The sequence below is a fragment of the Fusarium flagelliforme genome, assembly GCF_020744385.1.
Source record: "Fusarium flagelliforme strain FIESC 12 MPI-CAGE-AA-0113 chromosome Unknown B0J16scaffold_4, whole genome shotgun sequence".
NCBI classification, from domain to species: domain Eukaryota; kingdom Fungi; phylum Ascomycota; class Sordariomycetes; order Hypocreales; family Nectriaceae; genus Fusarium; species Fusarium flagelliforme.
The window spans coordinates 1,304,515-1,330,893 of NW_025763506.1; the positions used below are offsets into that span (position 1 = coordinate 1,304,515).

At 48.8% G+C, this 26,379-nt stretch overlaps 7 protein-coding genes across 7 annotated transcripts; 5 read left to right on the forward strand and 2 right to left on the reverse strand.

Moving 5' to 3' along the window:
* Positions 1 to 46: 46 nt before the first annotated feature.
* Positions 47 to 3,054, reverse strand: B0J16DRAFT_340811 (alkaline-phosphatase-like protein). Its single transcript, XM_046127743.1, has one exon. The coding sequence runs from the start codon at positions 2,732 to 2,734 to the stop codon at positions 152 to 154; it is 2,583 nt and encodes an 860-aa protein (XP_045982674.1). The 5' UTR covers positions 2,735 to 3,054; the 3' UTR covers positions 47 to 151.
* Positions 3,055 to 4,191: 1,137 nt separating this feature from the next.
* B0J16DRAFT_362618 (uncharacterized protein) lies at positions 4,192 to 6,773 on the forward strand (the record flags this gene model as incomplete). Its single annotated transcript, XM_046129823.1, has 5 exons — positions 4,192 to 4,538; positions 4,591 to 6,176; positions 6,218 to 6,252; positions 6,406 to 6,573; positions 6,635 to 6,773. The coding sequence occupies exons 1-5, from the start codon at positions 4,478 to 4,480 to the stop codon at positions 6,771 to 6,773; spliced, it is 1,989 nt and encodes a 662-aa protein (XP_045982675.1). The 5' UTR covers positions 4,192 to 4,477.
* A 1,522-nt stretch (positions 6,774 to 8,295) lies between these two features.
* Positions 8,296 to 9,259, forward strand: B0J16DRAFT_340815 (uncharacterized protein). The gene has a single exon (XM_046127744.1). It carries the CDS (start codon positions 8,353 to 8,355, stop codon positions 9,157 to 9,159), a length of 807 nt encoding a protein of 268 aa, XP_045982676.1. The 5' UTR covers positions 8,296 to 8,352; the 3' UTR covers positions 9,160 to 9,259.
* A 1,326-nt stretch (positions 9,260 to 10,585) lies between these two features.
* Positions 10,586 to 11,993, forward strand: B0J16DRAFT_340819 (uncharacterized protein). The gene has a single exon (XM_046127745.1). It carries the CDS (start codon positions 10,655 to 10,657, stop codon positions 11,642 to 11,644), a length of 990 nt encoding a protein of 329 aa, XP_045982677.1. The 5' UTR covers positions 10,586 to 10,654; the 3' UTR covers positions 11,645 to 11,993.
* Positions 11,994 to 15,764: 3,771 nt separating this feature from the next.
* On the forward strand, positions 15,765 to 20,132 carry B0J16DRAFT_304333 (uncharacterized protein; the record flags this gene model as incomplete). The annotated part of the gene is made up of 2 exons (XM_046124720.1): positions 15,765 to 17,556; positions 17,632 to 20,132. 2 exons carry the CDS (start codon positions 15,765 to 15,767, stop codon positions 20,130 to 20,132), a joined length of 4,293 nt encoding a protein of 1,430 aa, XP_045982678.1.
* A 327-nt stretch (positions 20,133 to 20,459) lies between these two features.
* On the reverse strand, positions 20,460 to 22,313 carry B0J16DRAFT_362619 (uncharacterized protein; the record flags this gene model as incomplete). The annotated part of the gene is made up of 2 exons (XM_046129824.1): positions 20,460 to 20,617; positions 20,780 to 22,313. 2 exons carry the CDS (start codon positions 22,311 to 22,313, stop codon positions 20,460 to 20,462), a joined length of 1,692 nt encoding a protein of 563 aa, XP_045982679.1.
* Positions 22,314 to 24,943: 2,630 nt separating this feature from the next.
* Positions 24,944 to 26,201, forward strand: B0J16DRAFT_304337 (uncharacterized protein; the record flags this gene model as incomplete). Its single annotated transcript, XM_046124721.1, has 3 exons — positions 24,944 to 25,036; positions 25,081 to 25,398; positions 25,449 to 26,201. The coding sequence occupies 3 exons, from the start codon at positions 24,944 to 24,946 to the stop codon at positions 26,145 to 26,147; spliced, it is 1,110 nt and encodes a 369-aa protein (XP_045982680.1). The 3' UTR covers positions 26,148 to 26,201.
* Positions 26,202 to 26,379: the final 178 nt, after the last annotated feature.

Genomic DNA, 26,379 nt, shown 5'->3' on the forward strand with positions numbered 1-26,379 from the left:
CTATCGATACCGGCGTAGCTGAACATTAGCATGTGCCACAACCACAACCGAACACGGCATGCAGACAGATGTCAGGACAAGCATCAAGTCGGGACACTGTAACTTTAACTTTCTTAAATTGACACGCTATTAAAATCATTATCTCAATCTATCATTGACCCTTAACTTCTTTAACCTTTGGATTCCTCTCATATCTCCATCTCTTGCTATTATCCTGCACATGCCACCTCGTCATAAAGGCACCCTCCTCCACCCACTCAGCCCACTCAACTCCCCACCTCTTCTCGACGGCTTCCAAGAACGAGATGAAGTCGAAGGCTTGAATACCGGCTGTTTCTAACGGGTCGACAGAGACGTCACTTAGTCTCCACTCGACGTTATCGATGAGGGGGATCGTCAAGTGACGTTCTGGGTGGCGAGCGTCTCGGATATTGAGCATCGCTCGGCCAGGGTTGACGACGGTAAATTGCCAGTATCCTTGGCCTGTTTCGTTGTTGCTCGTTTGGAGAGGTCGGATGAGAGATTGGCCTTCATAGTTGGGTAGTAAGGATTCGGCAGCTTGTTTGCTGACGCCTTTCAACGAGTTGGTTTCGAGAAGCATGTCGAGAATTGTGGGTAGGACTTGAGTGGAGTGAACTGCGTCGTTGACGTCGAAGGAAGGAAGGAGAGGATGGGATAGAACGAGAGGAACATGGTCTGCTCCAACGCTAGGGTTGTAGTATGGCGAGGCCTTGCCGTTCTCGACCAACGAGACACCGTGATCACCGAGGAAAACAACCAAAGTCTCGTTGGCAATGCCTTTCTTATCCAGAAGGTCCAAGACCTTCTTGATCCACTTGTCATCGTATCCCTCAGCATTGGCATAGTCCGACAGTTCCTTGATCTCCTTGCCAGAACCCAGAGGCACCGATGTCTCATTGGCAGGTAGGCCATAGCTATGATGGCTCGTACTGGTGATATGCGTAAGGAAGACTCTTCCGTCGTTCTTTTCAGCATCCTCAAACGCATCATTGATATAGTCCTCAAGAGGGTCCTCCTGGAAGCCAAAGTAGTTGATATCTTCCAGTTCAACAGCTCCATGGGTCGCGTTCTCGTCGCGGAGCCAATCTCGGTCAATTGTGTTCTCCTCGGGGAAGCCCATAGCAGCCATGAGCTTGTCATGGTTATCGTAATGGATGGTGGCGGTTTGGAAGAAGTAGGACTTCCATTTCGATGACTCTGGGTCGGCTTGGTTCATCGCCTCGAAAATCTGAGGAAGGCAGGGCTGGTAGATGTGACGCTTGTAGTCGAGGTTGAAGTCTGCGATCAGAGGGTTGAGGCCGCAAATGGTGCCCGTGAGACTTTTGAGTGTATATGTAGCTGAGGTATAAGCGTTTGTAAACCGGGGTCCACCGCGCTTTGGTGTCGCCTTGTGCTTAAAGCCGTCGTCGTAGTCACCTGTGATGTAGTTTGCGGTGGGCATGAGGGTAGAGATCCTGTCGAGTGCTTCGCGGGGCATCTTCTTGTCTGTATAAGACTCCTGGAACCGATTCCAGAGAGGGCCGTCTTTCTTAATAGGGAAGACATCGTTTCGGGTACTCTCGAGGAGGAACATAATAACATGCTTCACAGGAACGTCTTGAAGTTTACCACGGAGCTCCTCCAGAACAGGCTCCTTGAGGTTGGAGATCTTGGTAGGATCTGAGGTAGAGGAGTAGTGCATCTCATCAGCTGTGTACCAGTCCTCAAAACCAGCCAAAGGCTTGCCCTTGGGGAGCCAGTCAAACTTGGGTGGTTCAGCAACGGCTGATCGCTCGTCCCACTCATGTTGGATGCCGACCTTGAAGTGTGTTGGGAGTTGGTCCAGAAGTGGTGAGGTTGAAGACATGTCGACGAATGGGAGGAGTCCAGCGGTCCAAGAAAGGAAAGTCAGGGAACTGTCGCTGGGTCGTTCGATCCACAGGACAAAGAGGGCAAAGATAACCACATGCCAAGACAGATAAGGAATGCTGTGGAAGAGACGTCGCACGGTTGAAGGTTGCATGTGAACGCCACATGCCTTGCGCATGCGCTGCGAAAGGCGTGAGTAGGCAGTCTGTGACTTTCCAAACTCAATTGAGTCTCGCGCAAGGTCGTCGTCGCCGTCGGAGTATTGGCTATCGGACCCATCGACATCGGGTTCAGGGATTCGACCGTAGGCAGTTCGTTTTCTCAATAGGCGACTGGCCATTCTAGCTGTGAACAAGAATGGGAAAGAGACGATATCAGAGCCCCATCCGAAGGTGGCATAGCAGATGTTCTGGAGTAGCCAGCTGACTAGTATCAGGGCTGCAACAACTATGATCATGGTAACAAGGCCGGAGAGGAAGATGGCCCTTGATGTAGGGTCAGAGACCATGTTGATGTTCTGCCAATGAATTTCGGATCCAGCGACGAGGTAGAAGGTAACGGAGACAACTGCGAGGGCGACATTGTAAAGAATTAACAGCCCAGCAAGGGCAGTGCTGATGTAGTTTGCGATCTTGGCCGCCAGAGGAGGTTCGAGGAAGAGTCGTGTTATTATAAGAAGGATAGTATCTTGAATAAAGAATGTACCGAAGAAGGCAAGTAGTCGAGACGTGGCGACGGCATTTCGGTGGCTGTGAATATGTGCGAGCTTGGCTGCGAAGATGGCCAAGACTGTGAATGTGAAGATGAATTGGCGATTGGCAAGACGACAAGCCAATCTTGACAGAAGACCAGGCAATCGCACCATGGTTGGTTATGTGTAACGAATGGACAGGAAAGGAAAGGAAGTTAGCCTGTTACGGCACAACCAGACAGAATGAACGTGGATGAAGGGAGCACAAACGACGGCCAGGAATCAGAAATCAGAAAATCAGGAAATGTAACACAACATAATTCGAACTCTACTTTTCTTCCAGAAAGAGGAAATGGAAGAAAAAACGGGAAATATGGGGAATATGGGTTTCATTAATAACAGGTTCCTCGCTACCGGACCGCGCTCTCCTCTCCTTGTCCGTCTCCGTCTCATCCGGAGTCGCCTTCTCACCCGGACAGCAGAACTAAAAAAAGGGACCGCTTCAGCCTCTAGCTGGTCCCCTTGCTCTTATGTAAATATTGAACGTCGCGTGGGCTGTTTCCCAATCTGCGCCTAGTGCACCTCGTCTAATTTCGTATCTTCGGAGCTCGGCACCATTTTCTTACACATTCTACAGACTCTATTGGCTGTCAAGAATTCTTACGTCAAGCCGAGGTCGAGACCAATTCTGTAGTGGAGTCAAGCTAAGACGATCATGGACCCAAGAATAGGGGTCGTAGAAAAACTAAACCTGATGGGGATTGGTAGGTCAATAGGGCAGTTAGCAGCTATGCATGACAGGTTGCTGGCAATTTGTGCCGAGTCAGTGGATTGGATTGATCCTGAAGCACTTTTACAGAAGGATTACGGTTGAAGGATCGACGAGACACACCCAACTCGTTTAGCACTGCCCCAAAGGCTCATAAGCGATGGTTCAGTTGGACCTATTGGCTTAATTACCATCTCGTATGCCCATCCCCTTCGGTCATTTCCATGTACGGGTTTGATGACTCGTGTTACGAATTAGCAGTTTTCTGACTACGCCTAAAAATGAAATATCGTCACATGAAACAGGCACGGACGGTTTCCGGCGCAATGTTCTAGCGCGGAACAAAACGCGGTACCGTACGGCGCTTCGCTTGCCTGATGTCGCGTGACTCTTCCCTGCAATCGAATGGTCCATTCGACGTGTATCATGGTATGGTAATGACTATCAAACAGTAAATTCGGAATAACATCTCTGCATTTGGCAATCGAGACCTCCCCACAATCGGAAATCCAAGACACGCGAATAGAGACGCCTGTCAGCTTTTTAAACTTTCCGCAGGGCTATACGTGGCTTCAACCTTCGTAGGGCTGTTGTGCAACCAGAAATCATTTCATCTTGCCATTAAATGCTGACTGCTTACGATGACAAGGACCGGTACGAATTGTGCCGTGCTGACTCTCTTGGCTGCCGTCGAGCCGATCCGAATGATGTCACACCAATTAATACCCATGATAGTCCTAGACATCACGATACCTGTTTGGGAGTGAGATGCTTTCGGGTTACATCTGCTATGGCTAGTGCCAGATCCATGGTTACCTTACCAGGCTTACCTGCCAGCATCATCCCCGCATTGAGTGGCACACAACCATACTTGCATGGAGCCATTCTGTGAGCGAAGAGATGTTTGCGGATAAACAGTCTCCATTTACCCATGTATGTTAACCGTAAAGACAATGGCAGTCCAATGCCTGGACTAGCGGTTGGCTGAGACTGTGCTGACTTTCTAGGTAGGTAAGTCCTACGCATTTTCTATTCTCTGACAAGCCTATCTCTCACCAGGAATGGCTAGATGTCCTTACCTGCCACCAAGCATCGTGATATTGCTTGTAGGATTCACTGAGCAATCTCAAAGATAACTCAAATACATCATGGCTCGTTTCAACAGCCAAAGAATGCGGATATCCCGCCCATCTCCTGCCCAGCACCTCTGTCAGTGTCACCAAGCAATAAACTGCGGGGGGTGGGCAACTGAAAGGTAAAGCCAAAGCCGCGCCTAATAAGCCATCGCCCCAAAACAAAAGACTTCAATACATCATTGAGATCAAGGATTTTGTTCCTCTTGCTGAAAGCATTTCCAATTACAAGAATCCGTCTCTGGCCATTCCACAAGCATTCTTCAGCACCCTCAACCGGGTCATTTCTGTGAGAAATGGCTTCAGCAAACACTTATTTCGTCACAATGAGAAGCCAGGTGTCAAGTCAGATGCCAGACACTCGTACTTTGTCGGAATCCTCGAAAAGGTCCGCGAAATACTCAAACCGTTCTCCGACTCAGCCACCTCCACCTCTACCGACACAGTTGATCGCTTGACCAACCAGTCTAATGCTCTTGAGGTCTATGAACCGTCGGAGGATTTCCTCAACGCACCAGATATCCAGAGGTTCGAGCCAACAAAGAAAGGAGAAGCCATCTATGAAGTTGACCCGTCGGAGTCACTTGATGAGGCTCTCATTGCTTTCTGCATGATGTGTAAGGATTTGGCTGAGGTCAGAAAGTACATTTCGAACCTCTGGTTAGAGCTCGTCGCTCCAGAAAATGGTGGGCCGAAACTCGACCCCGGTGTACTGGCTGTCGTGACCAACACGGCGGTCGAATTCGGCCGCAGCATTGCCGAAGATGCTCTGCCTGCCTTTCAAAAGCACGGTGGAACGACTGCTATGGGAAGGGAGTACATGTTACGCACCACAGCTTGGGAAGCTGGGAGCGATTTCAATCCTTATCTGAAGGATGCGTCGACTGGACACGGGTTCCATGACGCTCTCTCCCATTGCTTCCCTCTTACCGAGACCACTCTCCTGACTCTGGCTCTCGTCCCATGGAGAGTCAATACCAGCATCTATCCAGAAGGGTCGTTTGGTGTATGTGAGCTCGAAATACCCTGGAAGTCTAAGACTGCGGAACAAAAGATGATCGATCATGGCGTTATTACTACCGAGCTCTGGTTCGAGACGCTGGCGCTCGTCCACCATGTTCCTGATTACCCATGCACCGACGAGTTCATTCGAGGTGTCAAAGAGTTTAAGGAGACGGAGAAAATTCCCTTCAGCCTCATATTTGCCGCTCAAGTCGATGTCGACATCCATCAGGTTGTTGGCAGTTATACTGAACGCGGACTCAATACCCTTCTCAACCGCATTCACAGTATGAACCAGGATTTGAAGTCGCATACCAACTTCCAGCAGGGCATCAGAGGCCCACATTGGTCCCCGCGCGACGAGAAGTGGTTAAAGGCTACTCAGGAAGGCTTTGACTGGTTTCTCGATGGCCCATTGCACAAAGCAAAGACGATAGTGGTCAACAACAGCCACAACAGACAGGAGGTATCGATTCACCTCGAACGAACCAAAAAGTGGCGAATCTTGAGAAGGTCTCCGGTAATCGCCGGCTTGGCCTTGTACTATCATCGCGCAGAGATGCATGAGGCCGGCCTCATTGTTACCAATGCTTGGGGTTCTCTCATTCTTCCCGGACTTTTGTACTGTGCCCTTCGAGCCACACAATTTGCCAAGATCGGTTGGTTGGATATGAGTCAACTGTGTGCTATGTTCGGAGAAGAACAGTTCGTTGTGTTGGTGGCGAAACTGATAAATTGTCGGATTATGCCAAGCGCTTCATGCTGCAACTTGGTGTCTCTGCAGTGGCGTTTGCTAAATAACGACGCCGTGATGCCAAAATGGGCGTTGAAGATTTCTCGCGCGCCGATGCACGATTTCTTACAACGCATGCTTCGATTCATAAAAGTCTCCAGGACCGGTATCACCGAAACGCCAACCGCATGAATTGAACAGCCGAGAGCATAAACGAGATACTCTTGTGCGCAGAATCGGAAGACAAGGACGAAGGCAAGGGCAAGGGCAAGAGAACCGTACCATTAGTTGATCAAGAGAGTCGTATCTCACCGGTTGGTGTTTTGTCATCCCTGGTGATGGCCATGCAGGGCGAGGTTCCTGAGTTCGCGTTTGGGTACCTACCCATGCATCAGATGAGCTGGAACATCCTCAGGACCATACGCACGGGATGTGAGCCGTATCTCAAGGCAACCTTACGGATCGGACTTCACTTTGAAGGAATGGGAGCTTCCTTTCATGGTTGGCCATATCCTGCCTTTAGCTGAGGATGGGCCCATAAATATGCTGCAAACTGCGGGTAAGGTATTGGATTAAATGAATGATGGAGACATCACTAGCATAGGTACGCGTCGGATGTACGAGCTTTCTGGCGTCAACTATGTTTTCTCGGAGTCCCAAAAGCAGCTCTCTCAGTCATTGACTAATCCCCAAGGATCGGAGTCGGAGGAGAAGTCAGACAAGGAGTCAGACGATGAGAAGTTCCTTGGCACTAGACACGTTGTGAACCTGGACAATGGTCAAGTGAACAGCTATATATATCTTAGCTTAATTTCTCTTAGAGAGTGAGATTGTCTTTTTCTACTCGGGGTCTGCTAGTAACTTATCTAGTAATAAAGATACCTGTAATATATATTTAATAAAATAACACTTCTAATTATACAAACTGTTATTTAATAGTTATCTTTTCTGATAAACCTTATCCTTAACAAGGTCTGAACTAAGGAGATAGTCTTTTAGCAATTGACTCCGATGCTTTTGCTCCGTAAGGCTCGGACTTGGAAGAGGTAAACCCGAAACGGCGCCTTGGCAGCTGAAACAGGTTGCCGTTATTTCCGTCGCCAAGTCGATGACTCAGCATGAGAGTGGTCAAGAATACCCTATACCATATCATCATCTCCAATCTCGGTTTGACTAAACAAGACATTTCTGTTAGGAAAACTTGTCAGAAACTCTCAAATACCTATTGCTTTTCTTTCGAAAGGCATCCCCTAGAGTTATTAAATAATTGAACGTGTGCGTAGTTTCCGTCAACGCTTATGACATTTTGGGTAATGATGTGTGGGAGGGAAATGGAAGTTGTCAACGGGAAGTGACATCACAGAAATAGTAAAGGGCAACCGTAGAATGACGATAACGACTGAGAATGATATGCGCAAGTCGATTTTCCATTATTTCATGTCCACATATCTTTGAATGGTTGGATTCTGCATGCGATGGGGGCACGACTCGAGGAAATTTGCTCGAATCCCATGATTGCCATCAAAATCCACAAGGCTGTGGCCCCTGAAAGGATTTTCCAGAAGCGTGTAAGTGGTTTGACACAAGCACATTGTCATTCGTCAGAGTCGCCTTTACCCCTGCGTTCTGAAGTACATAGGTGCTATCTCTTGCTTACATTAATAAGTAGAAAACGAGTTAGTGCGAATGTGTCTCTTTAAGCGAAGTGGAGACATCGCTTTGGCCTGGTCTCGGGCATTTCCATCTGGGGATAGCGTGAATCCTTCAATCACGCTTCACCGTTGAATGAAGTTTTTGACCACGATGTTCAACCCTTTGTGAACATTATTATGCGTGTCATAGTTTGAAAAGACTTCCGGTTGACTCATTTTAGCGAAATATCATGATTGAGAGACCTTGATTTCATCATCGAGGCCTCTATCTGTACAAGTGAAGCTGTTGCTTCAGGCCAAGGGCCTACGGCGAAGAATTATGGGTGTGGTGCCTAAACCCGGAAATTGCTGTCCATAATCCCTGTCGCCCAAGATTGTCTAGTGAGCTGCCTTCTCTTAAAATCTCACCCAGCCCAGACTATTGACGCCACTCCCTTTCTGCTGTACAACATTCGTTTCAACATCGTCATTCGTTAATACTTCCCTTCTAAACTATCAACACAATGCATTTCTCAACCACTTTCGCGGCACTCGTTGCCATCTCTGGCTTCACCTCTGCCTCACCCAACGGCTGGTCCCACCAAAAGGAAGCCGATGACAGCCCTTCCAAGCTTGACGACTGCGGCTGCTGGCCCATCTACCAAGCCATGCTCAAGTGTCAGAAACTCAAATGGCCCGAGGAGAAGGCCGAGGACTGTGTCTGCATTCCCAACCCTGATGGATGGTATGGCTCTATGGATGGCTGCCGCACTTGTCTCTCGTCCAACACCGACGAAGACTTCTTTGACAACATGGGGAAGCTCATCACTCAGATGTTCGTCTCGTGCACCAACGCTGGCGGTGCTGTCTACAGTGATGGCAACAGCATCTGCGCTAGCAACTCCTACCGTGAGGCTTGTGCTTCTCTCGGTACTGATGGAAAGCCTAGCTGGGCCAGCTTTGAACAGGGAGATGTTAGTGGAAATGGAACTTACGTCTTGGACATTGAGGAATATGGCGCCAAGAAGGGTAGCTCTACCTCCGTAACCACTGCCAAGACCGCCGAGAAGACAACTGCTGCGACTGCTTCTGCTACTGAGTCCGCTGATGCCACCGAGACTGAGACCAACGCCAAGACAGATGCCGAGACCAAGACTGAAGCAGAGACATCAACTGCTGCTGCCGCTTCTGCTGCTGGTACCTCGGACGCTGCTTCCGAAGCTCAGACCCCTGCTGCTTCAGTTACTTCAACGCCTTCCTCAGCCATGAAGCTTGCCGGTGCTCAGATGGGGCTTATGGTGGCTGTTGTTATGGGGGCTATGCTGTTCTAGAATCGCAGCTACTGATGGAGCGATGCTATGCATTTAATAATATATGTATTCCTCTTCAATTACCACCAATGTAGTGCTATATCGTTTCGGATTTTGTTCACCACGTAGTGACTGTAGAACCACGATACCCGATTAGTCAGACAGTTCGCTTACGACTACCCCACTTCATGCTGCGGCTGAACGAGGCTTTCACACCTTCATTTTTAACAATGGCATCACAGCGAGTCAAATCAGTGGTATGAGGATACAGTTGGAGGAAGAGCGTATCGAAGCAGCCACATATCTGCTCCTCCAACTTGGAACAAAGACCGGAACAAGGGACGAATATGGCAGAGAACCGCTGTGGCATGCGACCGATAAACGATTTGGAAATGTGGTGAAGCTGCTGGTGGAGAGCGGTGCCAACCTAGAGTGTGCTGACAACACAGATTGCACCCCTTCAATGGTTGCCATTAAGCGTCGAGACAAAAAACTCACGCAGTTCCTTCTTGAAAAGGGAGCGAAAATGAGACCAGACTCTGAAAACAATTATTCGCCTTTATGCTATGCTGCTAGAAATGGAGATGAAGCCATTGTGGACTTAATTCTTGATCATGGAGCAGATGTAAACTTTCTTTCTGACGAAAAACGCACCGCACTGCACATTGCAACGCTTGAGGGACACATCATGGTTATGAAGATGTTGATTGAGGCAGACGCAGACGTTACTCTTAAGGACGCCAACGGTAGAACTGCTTTGTCACTGGCCAAGGAAAATTCCAATGACGCCGCCATAAGACTACTGTGCCAATCAGGAAGTTTGCGGCATTCCTATCGCAGGGAAGATAAGAAAGCTGACGAGACGAGCTTTAACGAGAAACGTTCTTATAAGTACCAGCCCCTTACTATGACTAGCTCTATTCGTATCATTGAGCTGTATCCCGAAAACCCAGGCGAAATACTCTCCTTCCAATTGGAAGAAGTTCCACTTGCTAGCACTACCTCGTTCGACGCCCTCTCTTATGAATGGCAAGAAAAGGTTGGGACAGTTCCAGTCCAATGTGATGACCGCAAGATTCTCATCACGCCCAATTGCAAAGCAGCGATGGAAAAACTTCGACTCCGAAACAAGTCAAGATATCTGTGGATTGATGCTGTATGTATTAATCAGGTCGACGATCATGTACGAAATCAGCAGGTCGCCATAATGGGGGAAATCTTCCGCGCTGCCGACAAAGTCATCATGTGGCTAGGTGAAGAGACAGAATTTATCTCTGCGGCGTTCGAGGCACTTCCAGCTGTGGCGACGGCACAGCGTAGGCTTCTGCACGAAGCCGGAGAATTAACTGACGATGGCGAATCGTCACAAGGGGACGAAGATGATCGTATCATGCTACAGTGTATGTTAAACGATAAGAAAATTGTTGGCGCTTTCGAGAACTTGATGGGACGCACATATTGGACACGAGCTTGGGTACTTCCAGAAATCATCATCGCCGGCTCCAGAGGCCTCGTGATGTGCGGCAATCAATCTTGCGACTGGTCAACCCTCAGATTCGGCATGCCCCGCCACAGGTTCTGTGGGTTTGGCCTGACACCTGCTGTTTTTGACAGCTCTTTGGCAGATAAATATGCAACAAAGGGCGAAATTCCCTTCGCAGATGTTGTCGATGTACTCCAACCACTAGACGCCACAGACATTCGCGACAAAGTGTTTGCATCTTTGGGAGTCGCCTCAAGTGCCAAAGAGCTAGTGGAGAGGCCTGTTGCTGACTATACAATGAGCGTACAACAGGTTTTCGTCTATGCTACTCGTTATATTATTGACTCAGATGGCCTATGGTCGGCCTGGAGACTGGGTATACGACACAGCACGAAGCAAGTCTCTGGTCTGCCTTCATGGGTCCCAGACTTCAATCAAAGGCCTTTACGTGAAGGAAGAGAGCTTTTTGGGCTCTCTTCTGTACTATGTCACCTGGGTATTGCCGAAGCACCAGTAACAACTGACATATCCCTTCAAATAGGCGGGTGTATCCTTGATAGAGTTGTGTTCAAGTTAAAGCTAACAAAGGATCTCGACATTTCTACAATCCTTTTACTAGTCGTCGAAGCACTTGGAAAGGGGAACCAGAGCATCTACGATTTGTATCCAGTTGGGGATGGGTTTGATATCAATAGCACGATTGGGGACCAGAAAGGTCGGATGCAATCCATTCGCTCATTGAGAATAAGCACAAACGCAGGCGCACTTTTGGATACAATCTTTCGCTTGATATGGTTTTCTTGCAGTGGCGATGACGGGATCAAAACAAACGAGGACATAGCAGATGAGGCCTTTTCCTTATTACTGGGATATATGGTTTGGACGCCCTCAAGGAAGGTGGACGCACTGGAGCCACCAGACTATGCGAAACAGGCTGCAAAACCGTGGCTCGAAGAATCTACAAACGCTGAAGCCTTTACTGATTTGAGATTGACAATTTGGTGCTTCTGGAAGACTTGTTGAGATATGGAAAAGATCTTATCTACACAGAGAATGGGTACTTTGGTTTAGCAAACTCTGGAGAAGCAGAAGATGGTATGTCGATTGCATTGGTCGGACATGACTCTAATTTCCGTTTATTGAGAAAGAGAGGAGACTTGAAGCCATATTACGAATATGTAGACTTGGTCTCGATCAACTTTATGGGTCAGGAGATTGATAAGCCGGAAAAGGCTTACAAGGACATCAACCGTGAGAGGTTAGAGTTCCGTTAGTTGGAAATAATACAATCACATCACCATTCGAATAAGGTAGCATCCATCCTATCGGTGGTTCGAATGGACAATGCCTCCGGGGAAGCTGTCTGTCAGACTGTTCAGCTTTGAATACCGTAACAGTCAGCCTGTAACCAATGTATCCATCAACCTCGGAATACGACGAACTCCCCAAAGTAACAATACGAAGGACAGCCACAGTGGGTAAGCTCCAACTCGCTGTTCGCATCCCAACCAACCTATGCACCAGCCAGCCAGTCATAAATACCCTTATCAGCCACGTAGAGGGCCAACCAACAGCAACTACAACCCGACCAGCCAAGACCCCCGCCTACGCAAAATACTGTGACTCCACGGACGCGTACTACGTGGCATGCTCAGAGGCGGGCGTTGCGGCTTTTACGACTACACTACGGCACCTACATATACCAGCATGATGGAGACAACAGTCACGGACTGTGGTAGGAGACGACTTGTTAGAAGACCTGGCCAGGCTATGGGTTATAAGACTGAGGATAACTGGGATGCATATAACATGCCTTGATGCCGACCGTTTTGGGCTTTGACTGAAGGGATATCCAGTCTTGGTCGGGCAGAGTTAAGTCATGATTCCGAGATTTGTATTTCAAGTCTCTGTGGGCTCTAATGCAATGCTTCGGACATGAGGGTAGATCTCTACGCGTCTTGTCAGTCTATGCCACCCACTCTTACAACATCACATTGTATTATACAGTATTCTCTCAGTCTAATGCAGCTACAAGGGTATCGGAGAAACATCTTTATGCAGCTTTTTTTATTTTGAGTTAGTACCATGTATGCAGTAGGCTATTGCCAGGGTATCGGAGAAACATTTTCATGCAGCTTTTTTTACTTTGAGTTAGTAACATTTTTGCAATAGGCTATTGGCACTGTACCCGAAGGACTGACTGTGAAATCTTAACTGTAGAGACATGATATGATACCTGCATCTCGATTCGAATCACTATCCAATTCTACTCCCTGACCTCGCCGATCATCATCGGTACAATAAACCGTTGTCAACAACGGCCCAGAGGCCAAACGAGCCCTTAGTTAGCTACAGCATCCCTTGTTTCTACCGATCTATCTGTTGGTGGAAGTCTGTGTGTCAAACGTGGCTTTGAAACAGATACCAGTCCCACAAGACGATAAATGAGAACCTGAGTAGAGGAATGTGATAGCCAACGTGTTTTGTTCAAGATCTTGATTTTTGACGAGTCTTATGTCTCAGATGACCGAGGGAATCTACCGGTGATACCATCTTCAGACAAAGGTGGAGATTGTGAGACAAAAATGTCAGCAGACGGCTGAGGTTGTCTCCACAAACGAGGTATAATAGGTCGCGATGAGTGTTCTGAGTTGATTGAAGGTGCCTCTCGGGAGGATTGATTGGTGGCACCTGCCAAGTGGCTTTTAATCCCAGACATGGCTATTTCCGGTGGGTTACACAAGGGGTTGCAGTTTGTAGGGGTCAAATTTTACACCTGGAGTGCTTTGGCTCAACTATGTACGGGCGGCGATTTGGAATAGCGGAAGTTGTGGAAGCAAATTCCTGCATGGTTACACAAAGCGTCATAGACTCCCACTGCCATCACATATTGCGGACAACCTCCGATTCACGTGGGTCCCGGCCATCGCGTAACTTTGCATGTTTGTCGTACTACACGGTGATCTTTGTTGTTTGTTTGGATGGAGCGTAGACAAACCGCAAAGTCCCTCTCGGACACTCGCGACGCCGAGGACCTGCCAGATAAATTGGACCAGAATACAGAATTACCATAACACCATTCATGCGAATCGAAAAGCGACGTTCAACATGTCAGAATAGGCCAAGATGCAGATGAGGTCATATCAAGCCTCTATAAACCAAGTGACGTTCCGTAATTGAAACATTTGTACGCCTGTGCAAGAAGCCAATGTTCCTTGGCAAGTGCCGAGACCTCTGAGCAGTCAAGTTCGCGTTACACAAGGCTCTTTGTACCAAGTGCAGGAGTGTCTGCACGATGTAGTCTACCTGTCAGAAGTGGAGCAAATACGGGGAAGCGACTTGGCCAAGACCTCTTTATTAGCGATTTGCGACAGAGGTCTGCACATTCATGACACTTCAACTGCCTGCCGGACTTCAAGGAATGTTATAGTCCAAGGGAGGATATTATATCATGTTGAATTGCTTCTATGTGTATGACACAAGACAAACTGATTGCAACTTCCCTACAGCTTTGCGTGTCCAATATAGAGGTTAATACCTTTGAGAGCAGAAGTTTAACATGGACCCTGGCAGCGATGGGTGGTTTAGGAGAGGATATGCATCGACTGATTTCACTATGCAGTGTCCAATACGTTTCATGCGACTGAAATCTAACTGAATGACTGCAAGATTAAGAGCAAGCAAAACAGATTAGAAGTCGAATGATATCAGCTTTGGTTTCTATACTCAAGACGACAGAGTTCAGTGGCTGATGCAACTTGCACACCTGATCTACTGAGATTTTTGAACTACTGGAAGTCGCAATTGATGATACTTTAAAGAGAAGACTTATCTCGGGCTTGCTGTTTAGAGATACCCTTGGCGTTGACACTCGAGACGACACAGACGAGACCACGCTCTTTACTTGGTAAGAAAGGGTTTATGTAAGATCAAAGCATTAGCTGGTCTAAGGCTAAGCATTTTTTTACTCCTCTGGTTGCACATTGTATGCAATTAAGCGCCGTTAAGTCCAACCGGCTTCCTACGGTATATCATGTGAGTCTCAACGGCCGTACGGGTAACCCGGGCATCTGGAGATTGGAGTCAGACATGGATATGAAACGGTGATATCCAGAACCTGATTGGTTCAGTTGCCCGAACTAATACGGAACTCACAGCTACATGTGACTTGAGCTCTTGGTATGACAGGAATACCGACATCCGTACTGTTGATGCCCCTCGAGCCAATAGAGCACAGCATATCTACAGAACATTATTTCCAAGAGACTAATACACAGCCAATAATATGAGATCCACAGTCAACGTCTGAGAGATTTTGACGACCTCTGACTCTGGCATCGAGCCCCTGCCATCGCTTTTGCTGTTCGAGATCGCATCGCAGACCTGTCTCAGGCTGAAATCTGCCTCAAGATCACGATAACATCATGACCACTACATGTTGCGCTAATTGTATCATTACGAAGGTAACTCATGAGAGGCAATTGTAAATGAGAGGACTAGTAAGTAAACAGTGAAATAAACAGTAGGAAAGTTTCAGTAGGGCCACAAGACTGGCCCGTCAACAGGACCAAAAACCGTATACCGGAATAAAAGGTCCGCAACGAGAGGTTGCGCAGTCTCCACAGTCTTCCTCTAACACAAAAACAAAAACACCATCACGGCGACAACGGTGATAATATCATGGCTACTACATATCAGTACGGTGGTCGAGATCTCGCGATCTGAGAAGACCTTATAAGTTAAGCTTAGTTTAATTAGACATGAACATACGACGTCGGTATTCGACAATGTCGTTACCCAGGAAAAGAATAATAATGGTGAAAGAGAGGATATGATCAATATTTGTTTATGTTATTGTTAACTTCAATGGGTATATAGCATCGCCTTCAATCCGCAGATAGCCTCAACTCATCAAACCCGAACATTCGTTTCAAATCGGTCACTCGTTCTACTACCATTCGTTTCAAATCAGTCACTCATTCTACTACCATTCGTTTCAAATCGGTCACTCGTTCTACTACCATTCGTTTCAAATCGGTCACTCGTTCTACTACCATTCGTTTCAAATCAGTCACTCATTCTACTACCATTCGTTTTAAATCGGTCACTCGTTCTACTAACATTCGTTAATTACGACACAGCCATGCCTCAAACAATGAGCTGGCGAGCCCTGGCGGCTGTGACGCTCACAGCTATCACGGCTTCAGCCTATCCCTCCGAACATACCGCCCGTTCGAATGAGCACGCATACTGCCCTACCTCGGAGCTCTGCACCTGGGGAAGCTGCACCAATATTACCATCGGACTTGACCCCAACAATTGTGGAAAGTATGGCAACTCCTGTGAGGCGGGAGAAATTTGCATTGTTGGTAAATGCAAGCCATTGGACATTGGAGTTGAGAAGTGCGACACTCCTTGCACAGCTGGCCAATGGTGCAATGATGGCGAGTGTACTTCGATTGAGATCGCGGTAAACTCCCGTCTTTGTGGCTCTGATCATAATGACTGTGGCGCTGGTGCAATCTGTATCAACGGCGAATGCCAGATCCTCGATATTGACCCCGACTCCAAGTCTTGCGGCCCCGACAAAATCACCTGCGATGCTGGAACTTGGTGTCTACAAGATACTTGCGTTCCATTCATCCTCGGAACATACCCTCAAACCTGCGACGTCAAATCCCCCTGCCCCCTCGGTTCATCTTGTAAAGATGGCCAATGCCAACAAATCTTCATCTCGACCGACGTTTACAACTGTGGAGAGTCGTCTAAGAGCTGCACCGCCGGTCAACTCTGTGTCTCTGGATCATGCCAATCTCTTTCCATCTCCGAAGAGAAGTACCAAACAGATGCCTGTGGTAAATCCAAGGGACCTTGTGATCCTGGCTTCTTTTGCTGGGAGGGCGAATGCTTGCCTATCAGTATCTCTACCGATTCTTCTCACTGTGGCGACAACAAAAAGGGATGTGGAGCTGATGAGCTTTGCATCTCTGGAATCTGCATCAAGAACCTTTTCCGGAAGGTAGAAGCTGCTGTTACATGTAGTAGCAGGTCTTCTGGCTCCGGCGGTAGTCAAGAGGGACCTAATGGGCCTTCAGGGTCTGGTAGCACCTCGTCCGGCAAAGGGACCAACGGTAAGGGAAGCTCTTCAGGAAAGGGCAGCTCTAGCGGCCAGGGTTTTTCCGATGCATCGTCCAACAATGGTGGCTCATCTGGTGGTGGTTCTTCCAAGGAAGACGGCTACCCTGGCTATGGTCCTGGCAAGCCTGGTTCCGGCTCCAACTCTGGTAAAGGAGGCAACAAAGGTGGTGCCAATAACTTTGGTCCCGGTCGTCCTGGGCCGGGAGAGGATGGCAAAGGCTCCCCCGCTCCGTCCTGCGATCCCGACTGTTCGTCCAACGAGATCTGCATTGGTGGTGAATGCCTTACCATCTCAGACCCTCTCTCCTGCGGTCCATCTTCTACCCTTTCTCGTCGCCAGACCCAAGAATGCCCTGAAGGTTTCGCCTGTATTGACGACCGCTGTGTCCCAGTCGAAGGCCCTGACAGCTGCGGCGGCTCCACCTGTCCTCTCAACCATGCTTGTATCGATGATGCTTGCGTTACTCTTGGTGATCCTTCCAACTGTGGTGGAGAGGTCTGCGCCAGTGACGAAATCTGCTTGGCCGAGACTTGCACTGCGAACCCTGCTCTGGCTAGCTGCTTTGGTGTTGTTTGCCCTAGAGGGCAGAGATGTCTCGATGGCGACTGTGTTGCTGCACCTGGTTTCAATGGCAATCCCCAGGGTGGTGGTGGCCGACCTGGCGACGATCTTGGTGGTGATGATGACGACGACGATGAAGCATCCCTCACCGTCACTATCTCCGGATCTGCCACAGTTATTCCCAACCCAGATTTCACAGAGGGGCCCGATGCTTTTACGACTGGTCTACAAGGCGGTCCTGAAGGAAACCCAGGCACATTACCCACCGACTCCAATGGGAATGTCATCACCACTGCCATCGCTACTGGAGGACCCGATGACAACGAAGCCACTGCAACGTTTGGAGTGATCACCGACGGCAGCACGACCATCACCTTCGGCGTTGACCCTACTCAGACTGGCATCGTCTGTTCAGTCGACGCTGAGTGTATCCTCGACACGGAGCTTTGTGTCGTCGCTGGAATCAACGTCTGCATTTGCGACAATAGTGTTTGTGTCGTCGACCCAGATCTCACTCCAGGTGGACCAGACCCTACCGATGACTTCCCTCCAGCACCAACAGAAACCTTGGCTTGCGTGACTGATGATGATTGTCTTGCTCTTGGCAACGCTTGTCTTTTCAACGATGAGAATATTTGTAACTGTGTTGACGGCGTCTGTGTTCAGGGGCCCATTCCTGGAGGTCCCCAAGGATCTGGAAGCGTTGGCCCTACTGATGGTTCTGAGCTGACTACGCTCACTGGAACCGATGGTGAGCCTACAGCTACTATCACGCTTACTGGTGATGGGCCTGACGGGCCTGAGCTCACGACACTCGATGGACCTGACGGCGAGCCTACGGCTACTGTCACCCTCACTGACGACGGTCCTGACGGTCCCGAGTTGACTACCCTTGATGGACCCGATGGAGAGCCAACAGCCACGGTTACCCTTACTGATGACATCCCAACTGACCCTGAAGTTACAACTGTCGATGGACCAGATGGCGAACCTACTGCCACCCTCACCCTTACCGCTACAGACCCAGAGGAGACTGAGTTCCCCTGCACTAGCGATGCCGACTGCTTGGCTGACCTTGGCCTTTGCTTCGATGGTCTGATCAATCTGTGTATCTGTGTCGATGCAATTTGTATTGTCGACCCTGTCACCAATGTTGAGACAACAGCTACCGATGACATTCCTGCTCCTACACCCACTACTGGTTGTACTACTGCGGACGACTGTGTCGCCAACACCGAGCTATGCGTTGATGGTCTTTTTAATATCTGCATCTGCCTCGACGCTGTCTGTGTTGTTGCGCCTGATGCTGCCGCTACTACAAGTGGCGTTGTACCCACGGAGACAGCAACTACTACATGCAATACGGATGATGACTGTCTTGCCAATGTTGGTCTTTGTCTGGATGGTCTTCTGAATCTGTGCGTTTGTGTCGACGCTGTCTGCGAGTTGGCTCCTGGAGGAGGAGGAGACGATGGCGAGGACGGTTCAGCTTGCACAGACGATAGTAACTGCACAACGGCGGGATCTGTATGCCTGGACAGTGGTGTCTGTGGACCTGATCCCGATGATCCAGACACCACAGTCTGTACTACTGCTGACGACTGTGCTGTCAACGCTGCACTATGCCTTGACGGCTTACTCAACCTATGTGTTTGTGTTGATGCTGTCTGTGTGGTTACAGGCGGAGGCGGTGGTGATGGATCTGCCTGTACTGAGGATGATGACTGCACCACCGCTGGCTCAGTCTGTCTTGACAGTGGCGTCTGTGGCCCTGACCCGACTGATCCTGTAACGACACCTTGCACCACCGCTGATGACTGTGTTGCCAACGCAGGTCTCTGCTTGGATGGCTTTCTCAACTTGTGTCTCTGCGTCGATGCCGTTTGCGTACCTACTGGAGGTGGAGGTGGAGGCGGCGACGGTGAGGCCTGCACAGGCGATGGTGACTGCACTACTGCTGGTTCAATTTGTCTTGACAGTGGTGTCTGCGGTCCTGATCCAACTGACCCTGGCACAACACCTTGCACCACGGCCGACGACTGCACTGCGAATGCTGCCCTTTGTCTCGATGGCCTTTCAAACCTCTGTGTTTGTTTGAACGGTGCTTGCGCCCAGGCTGGAGGTGGTGGAGGAGGTAACGACGGCGATGCTTGTACTGTTGACTCTGACTGCACTGGGTCTGGATCAGAGTGTCTTGACGGCACATGTGGCCAGCCAGGAGGAGCAATCACCCCTTGTACAACGGCAACTGACTGTACTGCAAATCTCGATCTTTGTAGTATTGAAGGTCTCAACTTTTGCGTCTGTCTAAATGCCGTCTGTGTTATTGGAACAGGCAACGGAGGCACAGGCGATTCTTGCAGGGGAAGCTCAGACTGTACTACTCCAGGCGATGTTTGCACCAACGGCGTCTGCGCTCCCACAGGCGGCGGTGCTTGCGTTGATGCAAACGACTGTGTCCTCAGCGTCAATCCCCTCTGCGCTCTAGGTCTCTGCGTTTGCGTAGACGAGGTCTGCCAAACCAACCCCGACGTCCAAGAATGTTCAGGTACCGGCGACTGCAGTGCAGGTGCCAGCTGTCAAAGCGGCGTTTGTGTAGACGAGACACCATGTTCTGGAGCAGATGACTGTCTTGCAAACCTGGATGTGTGTGTTCTTCCAGGAGTTTGTGCCTGTGTGGATGGTGTTTGCGGACTTCTTGGCAATGGGCCTACGCCGGAGTGTACGGCATTTGAAGATTGTAGGGCATTGCCTAGATGTCGTTTGGAACTATGTCTCTGCGACGCCGGACAGTGTGTTTTTCCGGGTTAGAGGAAGTGTGTGGTAATGGTTTGTCTTCTTGTATGTACTTTGGTGGTGATGAGTTTATGATCATGGCGACTTACGGCCTATAATTACGCTTTAATGGAATGACTTTTCTCCCGAAATTCTCATCTAAGATCGTCTCGACTTATTATGTTTCTATCTCGTTGGGTATAATTGGTAATGGATTAAATGGGGGAATAGTACTGACCGCGCTCAACACTACTATTCCGTGTATTGGACGCGATTCTCTCAGTTGTGGTGAGTTGGGAGGATCAAATACCCGGACCTTGGAAGCTCATGTATGTATGCTACTGCTGCACATAGAAGGGTTCATCAATCGGTAGGACTCCGTTCCTTTTTGCAACTACTATTTCGAAGGCAAGATTCATGGTGGTTGCGGGCACGGCGGATAACAGATTTATCAAGCAAAACGTCGCTCCAGCAATGGCACTCACAGGCGGCATAATCTCTTGACTTGAAGCGTCGGGATTCTTCAACAAAACATGGTACAACTATGTTAACTAAAATCTAATATTACTAAAATGGGTGCTTGGGTGTCATGTCGCTGTACTTGTTGCTATGTCTGTTACGGTACGTGTCGCTGTGCGTGTGGCTAAGCTTGTGCCCAAGCCTATGCCCCCAAGGTCCCTCACCATCACGGAAAACCTCGTCCCACCAATCCGGATAAGGCACGTTTGTATCAGCCTTCTTCTTCTTATACTGACAAATATTTGAGAACTTCATCTTGTTCAATCTGTTCTTGGCCGACTTCTTCATCTCTCGCGGATACATACTCTCTTGTTCTGCACTGACACTCCAGTATCTGATACGGCTACCTTCGTCTAGAACTGTGGCTAGAGGATCCTCAGGCTCACCAGTGGATCGCATGCGCTTGTGAAGGAGCGTGCGTAGGTGTTGGTAGTACCATGGTTTATCCCACCATGTTGATCGATGCTTCTTGAGGGGGCCGACACCGTTGTGGTGAAGAATGACAGGGACAGACTCGGTGAAGAAGTCGGCGTAGAGAGACATGTTGGTCCAGTTGGATCCCGGCACGATATCTGCTAGAGGGTTTGGTGCTGAAAGGACATCCTCAGGTATACCTTGTAGTCGAACTGGCTGGATGCCCCGCTTCTGAGAGTACTCGTCGATCGCCGACTGGTTACCCAACTTGACAAAGGCACCGTTATCCCGTCCATGAACATCCTGCGCCCACTGAGTCTGGACTGATAGTTCTTGTCCGTAATCGAGACCAATGTGATACTCCAGCTTGTCATCCATCAAGTCGGCCATTGCTGGTTTCGGTACCTTATTCGACCTCTGCCACTTTCGGAACATCTCCTGCTCGACAATGACTTCAGCGGCGAGAGACTGCTCACTTCGCATCTTGATTCCTCGTCCAATGCCGTTCTCCATCGTGAAATATGCGCGACGGAACAAACGTCTGAGATCGCCAGCAGGGCCGATGTAGACACCTCCATTGATCCATCGCGGTCTATAGTTGTTCCACGTCTCGTTTTTGTCGGTGTCGGGCCCGTAAAGATCCTTGCGCAGTGGGCTCTGAGGCCATTTGTCGCATCGGATCTTGTAACCCATCTTCTCAAGCTTGGGGTCGCATCGCTTGCCAGATGCTGCGATGATAGTCTGCTTCATCGGCATCTTCCCAGTCTTTTTCTTGTTCCACATTTCCTGCAGCCTGTCGTTGGCCTCTTTGTTGAGCCTATGGTATCGCTCAAGCATTACCTGAGCGGGCAGCTGGAACCAAACGTCGTAGGCATCGACAAGAAGGACGATGTCGTCTTCTTCCAAACGTTCGGATGGGTGTGCGTTCGGGTGCATGACTGCATCAAGGTAGTCAACAAAGCCAGGCACCTTTGGCAAGTTTTTACCACCTCTCCATTTTGAAATGGGACGATGGTCAACTCCCCAGTTAATGATAACGGGACTTGGGTAGCCGAGGGCGAGGGCGCTGCCGATTGTCTTGCACAGATCGGGGCTTGGGTTGTTTGCGGGGATGACAAGGGCGAATCGTCGGTCTGCGTCGCGCGTAGATGTAGTGGTAGTTTGAGGTTGCCAGCTCCAAGTCTCCGAAGGAAAGAGAAGAAAGGAAGCCCAACCGAAGACGATCAGGCTGACAATTGCAATAGGGACCCTGTGTGGCCTCAAGTCTTTCATAAGAAGAGACATGTTGCAAGCTGATACTCGTTTGAGTAGCAGTAGCGGAGTATCCAAGGGTGTACGCAGAGTTGGCGTTCCCGCAAGGCCTTATACCTTCTGACATAAACATGCGCAGGGGCAGAATTAACACGTATATGTTACTACGAGGCAAGGGCAATTGTCAGAATTCCAATCAGAACCTCCTATTTCTTGTGGCGCCCTACCAGGTATTCAGGTCCTGATATTAAAGGCGATTAGTGCGACTTGTCTTGCAGATAGTCTCAGAGAATTGGGAAGCTCATTCACCGGGATGGCTTCAATCATGCAAGGGCGTTCGCTCCGAGTCAACCCATTGGACAAAACTTCAGAAATGCTTAACTGTGGCTCAAGGGTGCTCGATTTCTCAGACATCAAAAGTCTACTAGTCTTTAATTAGTTGTTATCTGCTTTCGCCCGACTTCAGGGAGAATTAGGTATGTATAGTATGGCGAACAAATTATTCGAGCCTTGGAGGGGCAAATCAGTCCGTGACCCTCAACCTGCCCCGAAATCAGGGATGGGTTTCGCCATGCTACGCGTGGGCAGTTGATCTTCGCAATTTGAGGGTCATGCCGAGCCGAAACACAAAGGCTTTATCTTGCTACTGCAATTCACGTGTCCCGCATACTTAATTATTAAAAGTGCAATGGGGGAGCCCTTCCTTCAAACAGCCGTCAACCCCCAAATTGAACTGACATCGACTTCGCATTTTTCGCATCCATTGCAAGCAGGAGACGGTACATCAACGACAGCCGAGGTCTCGGCGGGTGTATAGTAGATGTTACAATGAGTGAAGTAGTCTTGGTCCTCAAAACAATCGTTGTGATACCTTGAGGAAACGCGGTGTTGTCTTGGACAGTTAGTGTGGTGAACTCGACTTGAGTGGTGGCGAGGTAATGGCTGGTAAGGCCAAATTCTAGTGCTCCTAGGGGTGCGTTTTCCAGCGTTCACAGCGCTAGAGCCTCCCGGAGGGAATCGCCAAATGAGATGGTTCTGAAGGGAGTGACCAGTATGGTAAAGTCCAACGAATGAGCGAAAACATGGAGAAAGGAAATCGCGACAGCATTAATTTCTGACGATGGATTTATTTATTTCTAGTGCATATTTGCTGTTGAGTTGAGCTGTTGGAACCATCCAATTGATTTGGTTGCGAGCGTTTCCAGTTTATTGGCCGGGCATGGACCCGACTGGACCACAAAACTGAGGGGCTACGCCATAGAGTAATGAGCAGTCACAGTCAAGTGGGGGTGCTAGTGCCGTTAGCAATGCTCCGCCAAGTTTCGGTACAACGATGATAGTGAACGTATCGCATCAGTTAACCTAGACTTAACTTAAGCTACAGTTGAATCTTTCTACAATGATCAAAGTCTTCAATTATGCACGAAGTCAGGAAGAGATGGAACAAGAAAAATATAAGCTCTTCCATCTTGTTTATTTTGCTTTCTTGGACCGGTTTGCTTGACGTCTCGACGTATCAATGTATTTTATGTCCAGCGAATTATACTGAAGTCAAACAATTACTTGCCTGTTCACTTCAGATTAGCGGTCACATGGACCCGGTAGAGCTTCGGGTCATTGCGATAAGAGATAAGTCTGACTAACCAATCAGATCGACTCTCTAGAAGATGATGGACTGGAAATGGTTTAAGCTATATTTGGCTTAGCATACCTCTTATGTCTTATCTTACCGTGGCACGAAGGACAGGCAGCATGACCCCGAAGGCACCGTCGACAGTTCGGGTAAGTTACAATCCGCATTCATAATGAAAACGGGCGTTGACAACCATAAACCGAAGCTTAAACTTAAGCCATCCATTCTCGTCATGATTCGTTGTTAGAGGCTGCTTCTGGATTAGTCTGAACTTGGAATACCGGTATTTCGGCCGCTGAATGGGTAAACATAAACCCCATGGCCTCAACCTCAATGGCTGGAATTGATCGACAATATTTATTACTCTGCCGGCGATAACTGTCTGCTACAACTCCCGGTTGTTTATCACTTTAAAAACCGTGCTCTGTTGTTGAACAGTTGAGGTGTTCGTTCTTATGGGCGAGGACGCTATCGCCTTGTCAACAGACGAACTGTGCGGCCCCAACTCCAGTAAACTTGTCAACTGCCGAAATACGAGGCCTAGAACGGCCATTGTAATGCTCTCGAAAAGGCCTGGGCTCACTAGATCAGTTCAATAATCTCACTCTTGAGTTATTGTTCCCGAAGCAGTAAAGTCAGGGCATTGGAATGCAGAACCGTTATCGATGGGTTTCTGGCCTCACGTCATTCGCTCTTCTTTCCGTCTGGCTTTCTGCAAGGTACGAAACGACCAACCAGGGAAATGGGACCCCATGGCACGATGTGATGGCGCATTGAAAAGCTTGGTCGCAGACCTTGGCGCCATACCAGAAGAGTTCTACTACCACCAAGGCAAATATAATGTAGATCTAGGCTCTGGTCCGATGGCTTACGGGCTGATCTCAAACGTGACGTCTTTGGAAATCCAGGTTTACTTATGTGCCAAGATCCCCTCTGTGTCTAGGCGTTCTGTTTTTGGTTCTCTTGGTATTTGCTAACGGAGAATATTTGTTTTACGTTTCCCCCAAGACACCCTAACTTACGAGACACAATGATGTTACCACACCGTGACAAATGGGACGTTCACTACTCCAACATGAACGTTGATGAAATGGTATACATTGGGAGGGATGTGTTTGTCATTGTACGTGTTTCGCAGAACTGTCTCGCTCGTCATTAACTGTACAGGTCGCCTCAACGCTCTCACTCTACAATGCCATCGAGCTTCTTACCCTCATTTTCCTGACTTTCAAACGACGCGCTGGCCTTTATTTCTGGAGTATACTATTAGCATCATTCGGTATTCTACCTTACTGCTTGGGTTGGTTGGTGACCTATTTCGACTTGACGCACGACTATGTGGGTATGATTATTGAGACTGTCGGCTGGGTTCTTGTGATATCAGGTCAATCTGTTGTTTTGTACTCCCGTCTACACCTCATTCTCACCGATGTCTTCATATTACGTACGGTCCTGGCTGTGATTATCATCAACGGTCTAATCTGGGTACGTCGACCATTATTTAATGCTAACCATTGCAACTAACACTCATCAAGCACACGACTATGACGGTTTTACTCTTTGGATCAGAGTATAGCCCGAGAGAAAACAGACGAGGCTTCAATAGTGTCTTTAACATCGCAGAAAAGATCTCAATGAGCTGCTTCTACTTACAAGAAGTAGCCATTTCGGGTTTATATGTGTGGAAATCGATGGATATTCTCAAGACCGCATTTGGCAACACACGAACCATGATATACAGGCTTTTCGCCATCAGCATAGCCATCGTGGTAATGGACATCGCTATGGTTATCATCGAACTAATGGACTTTTACGTATGGGAACATGGCGTCAAACTCGTCACATACTCGATCAAACTCAAGCTCGAGTTCGCCGTGTTAGGCGAGCTCATCGAATTTGTCCGCAATCGCAGTGGTACCCGGTCGCGTCCGACGAAACCATCGCAGGACCAAAGTACCCTTGTCCCACTGTCTTCGGTTCACAGAGGCAACACGAAGGCGACAGTGGACATGCCCGACCGCATTTACAGTGGCGATACGCATACGAACACGACTATCGCTGCTACACCTGTGAGGCCCGAGAGGCCTGAAAACACGGCTCGCGACAGGATACATGTCGTTCGAGAGGTTGACGTGGAGAGTTTGACGGCATATCCTAGGAATGAGGGGAGTAGGGAGGAATTGTTTCGCATGCAGGATCAGCTTCCGCCAGAGCTAATGCCTAGAGCATTATAATTGAGTTACTTGATTTTAAAATACAGGACTGTCTTTAAGGAATAACGATAAAAGAAATATAGACCAATGAAGCTCATACCATTAGACAGGTGTGACTCACTATCATCTCAGTGCGACACATCCTCGACAAGTCCTGTGAATGTGACCAGCGGGACAAAGGTCCTAGGGTCTAGGAAAGCTGCATTCACAGGCGAAAGTAAGGCTGCAATTGTTGCCCAACCTCTTTGTGCTA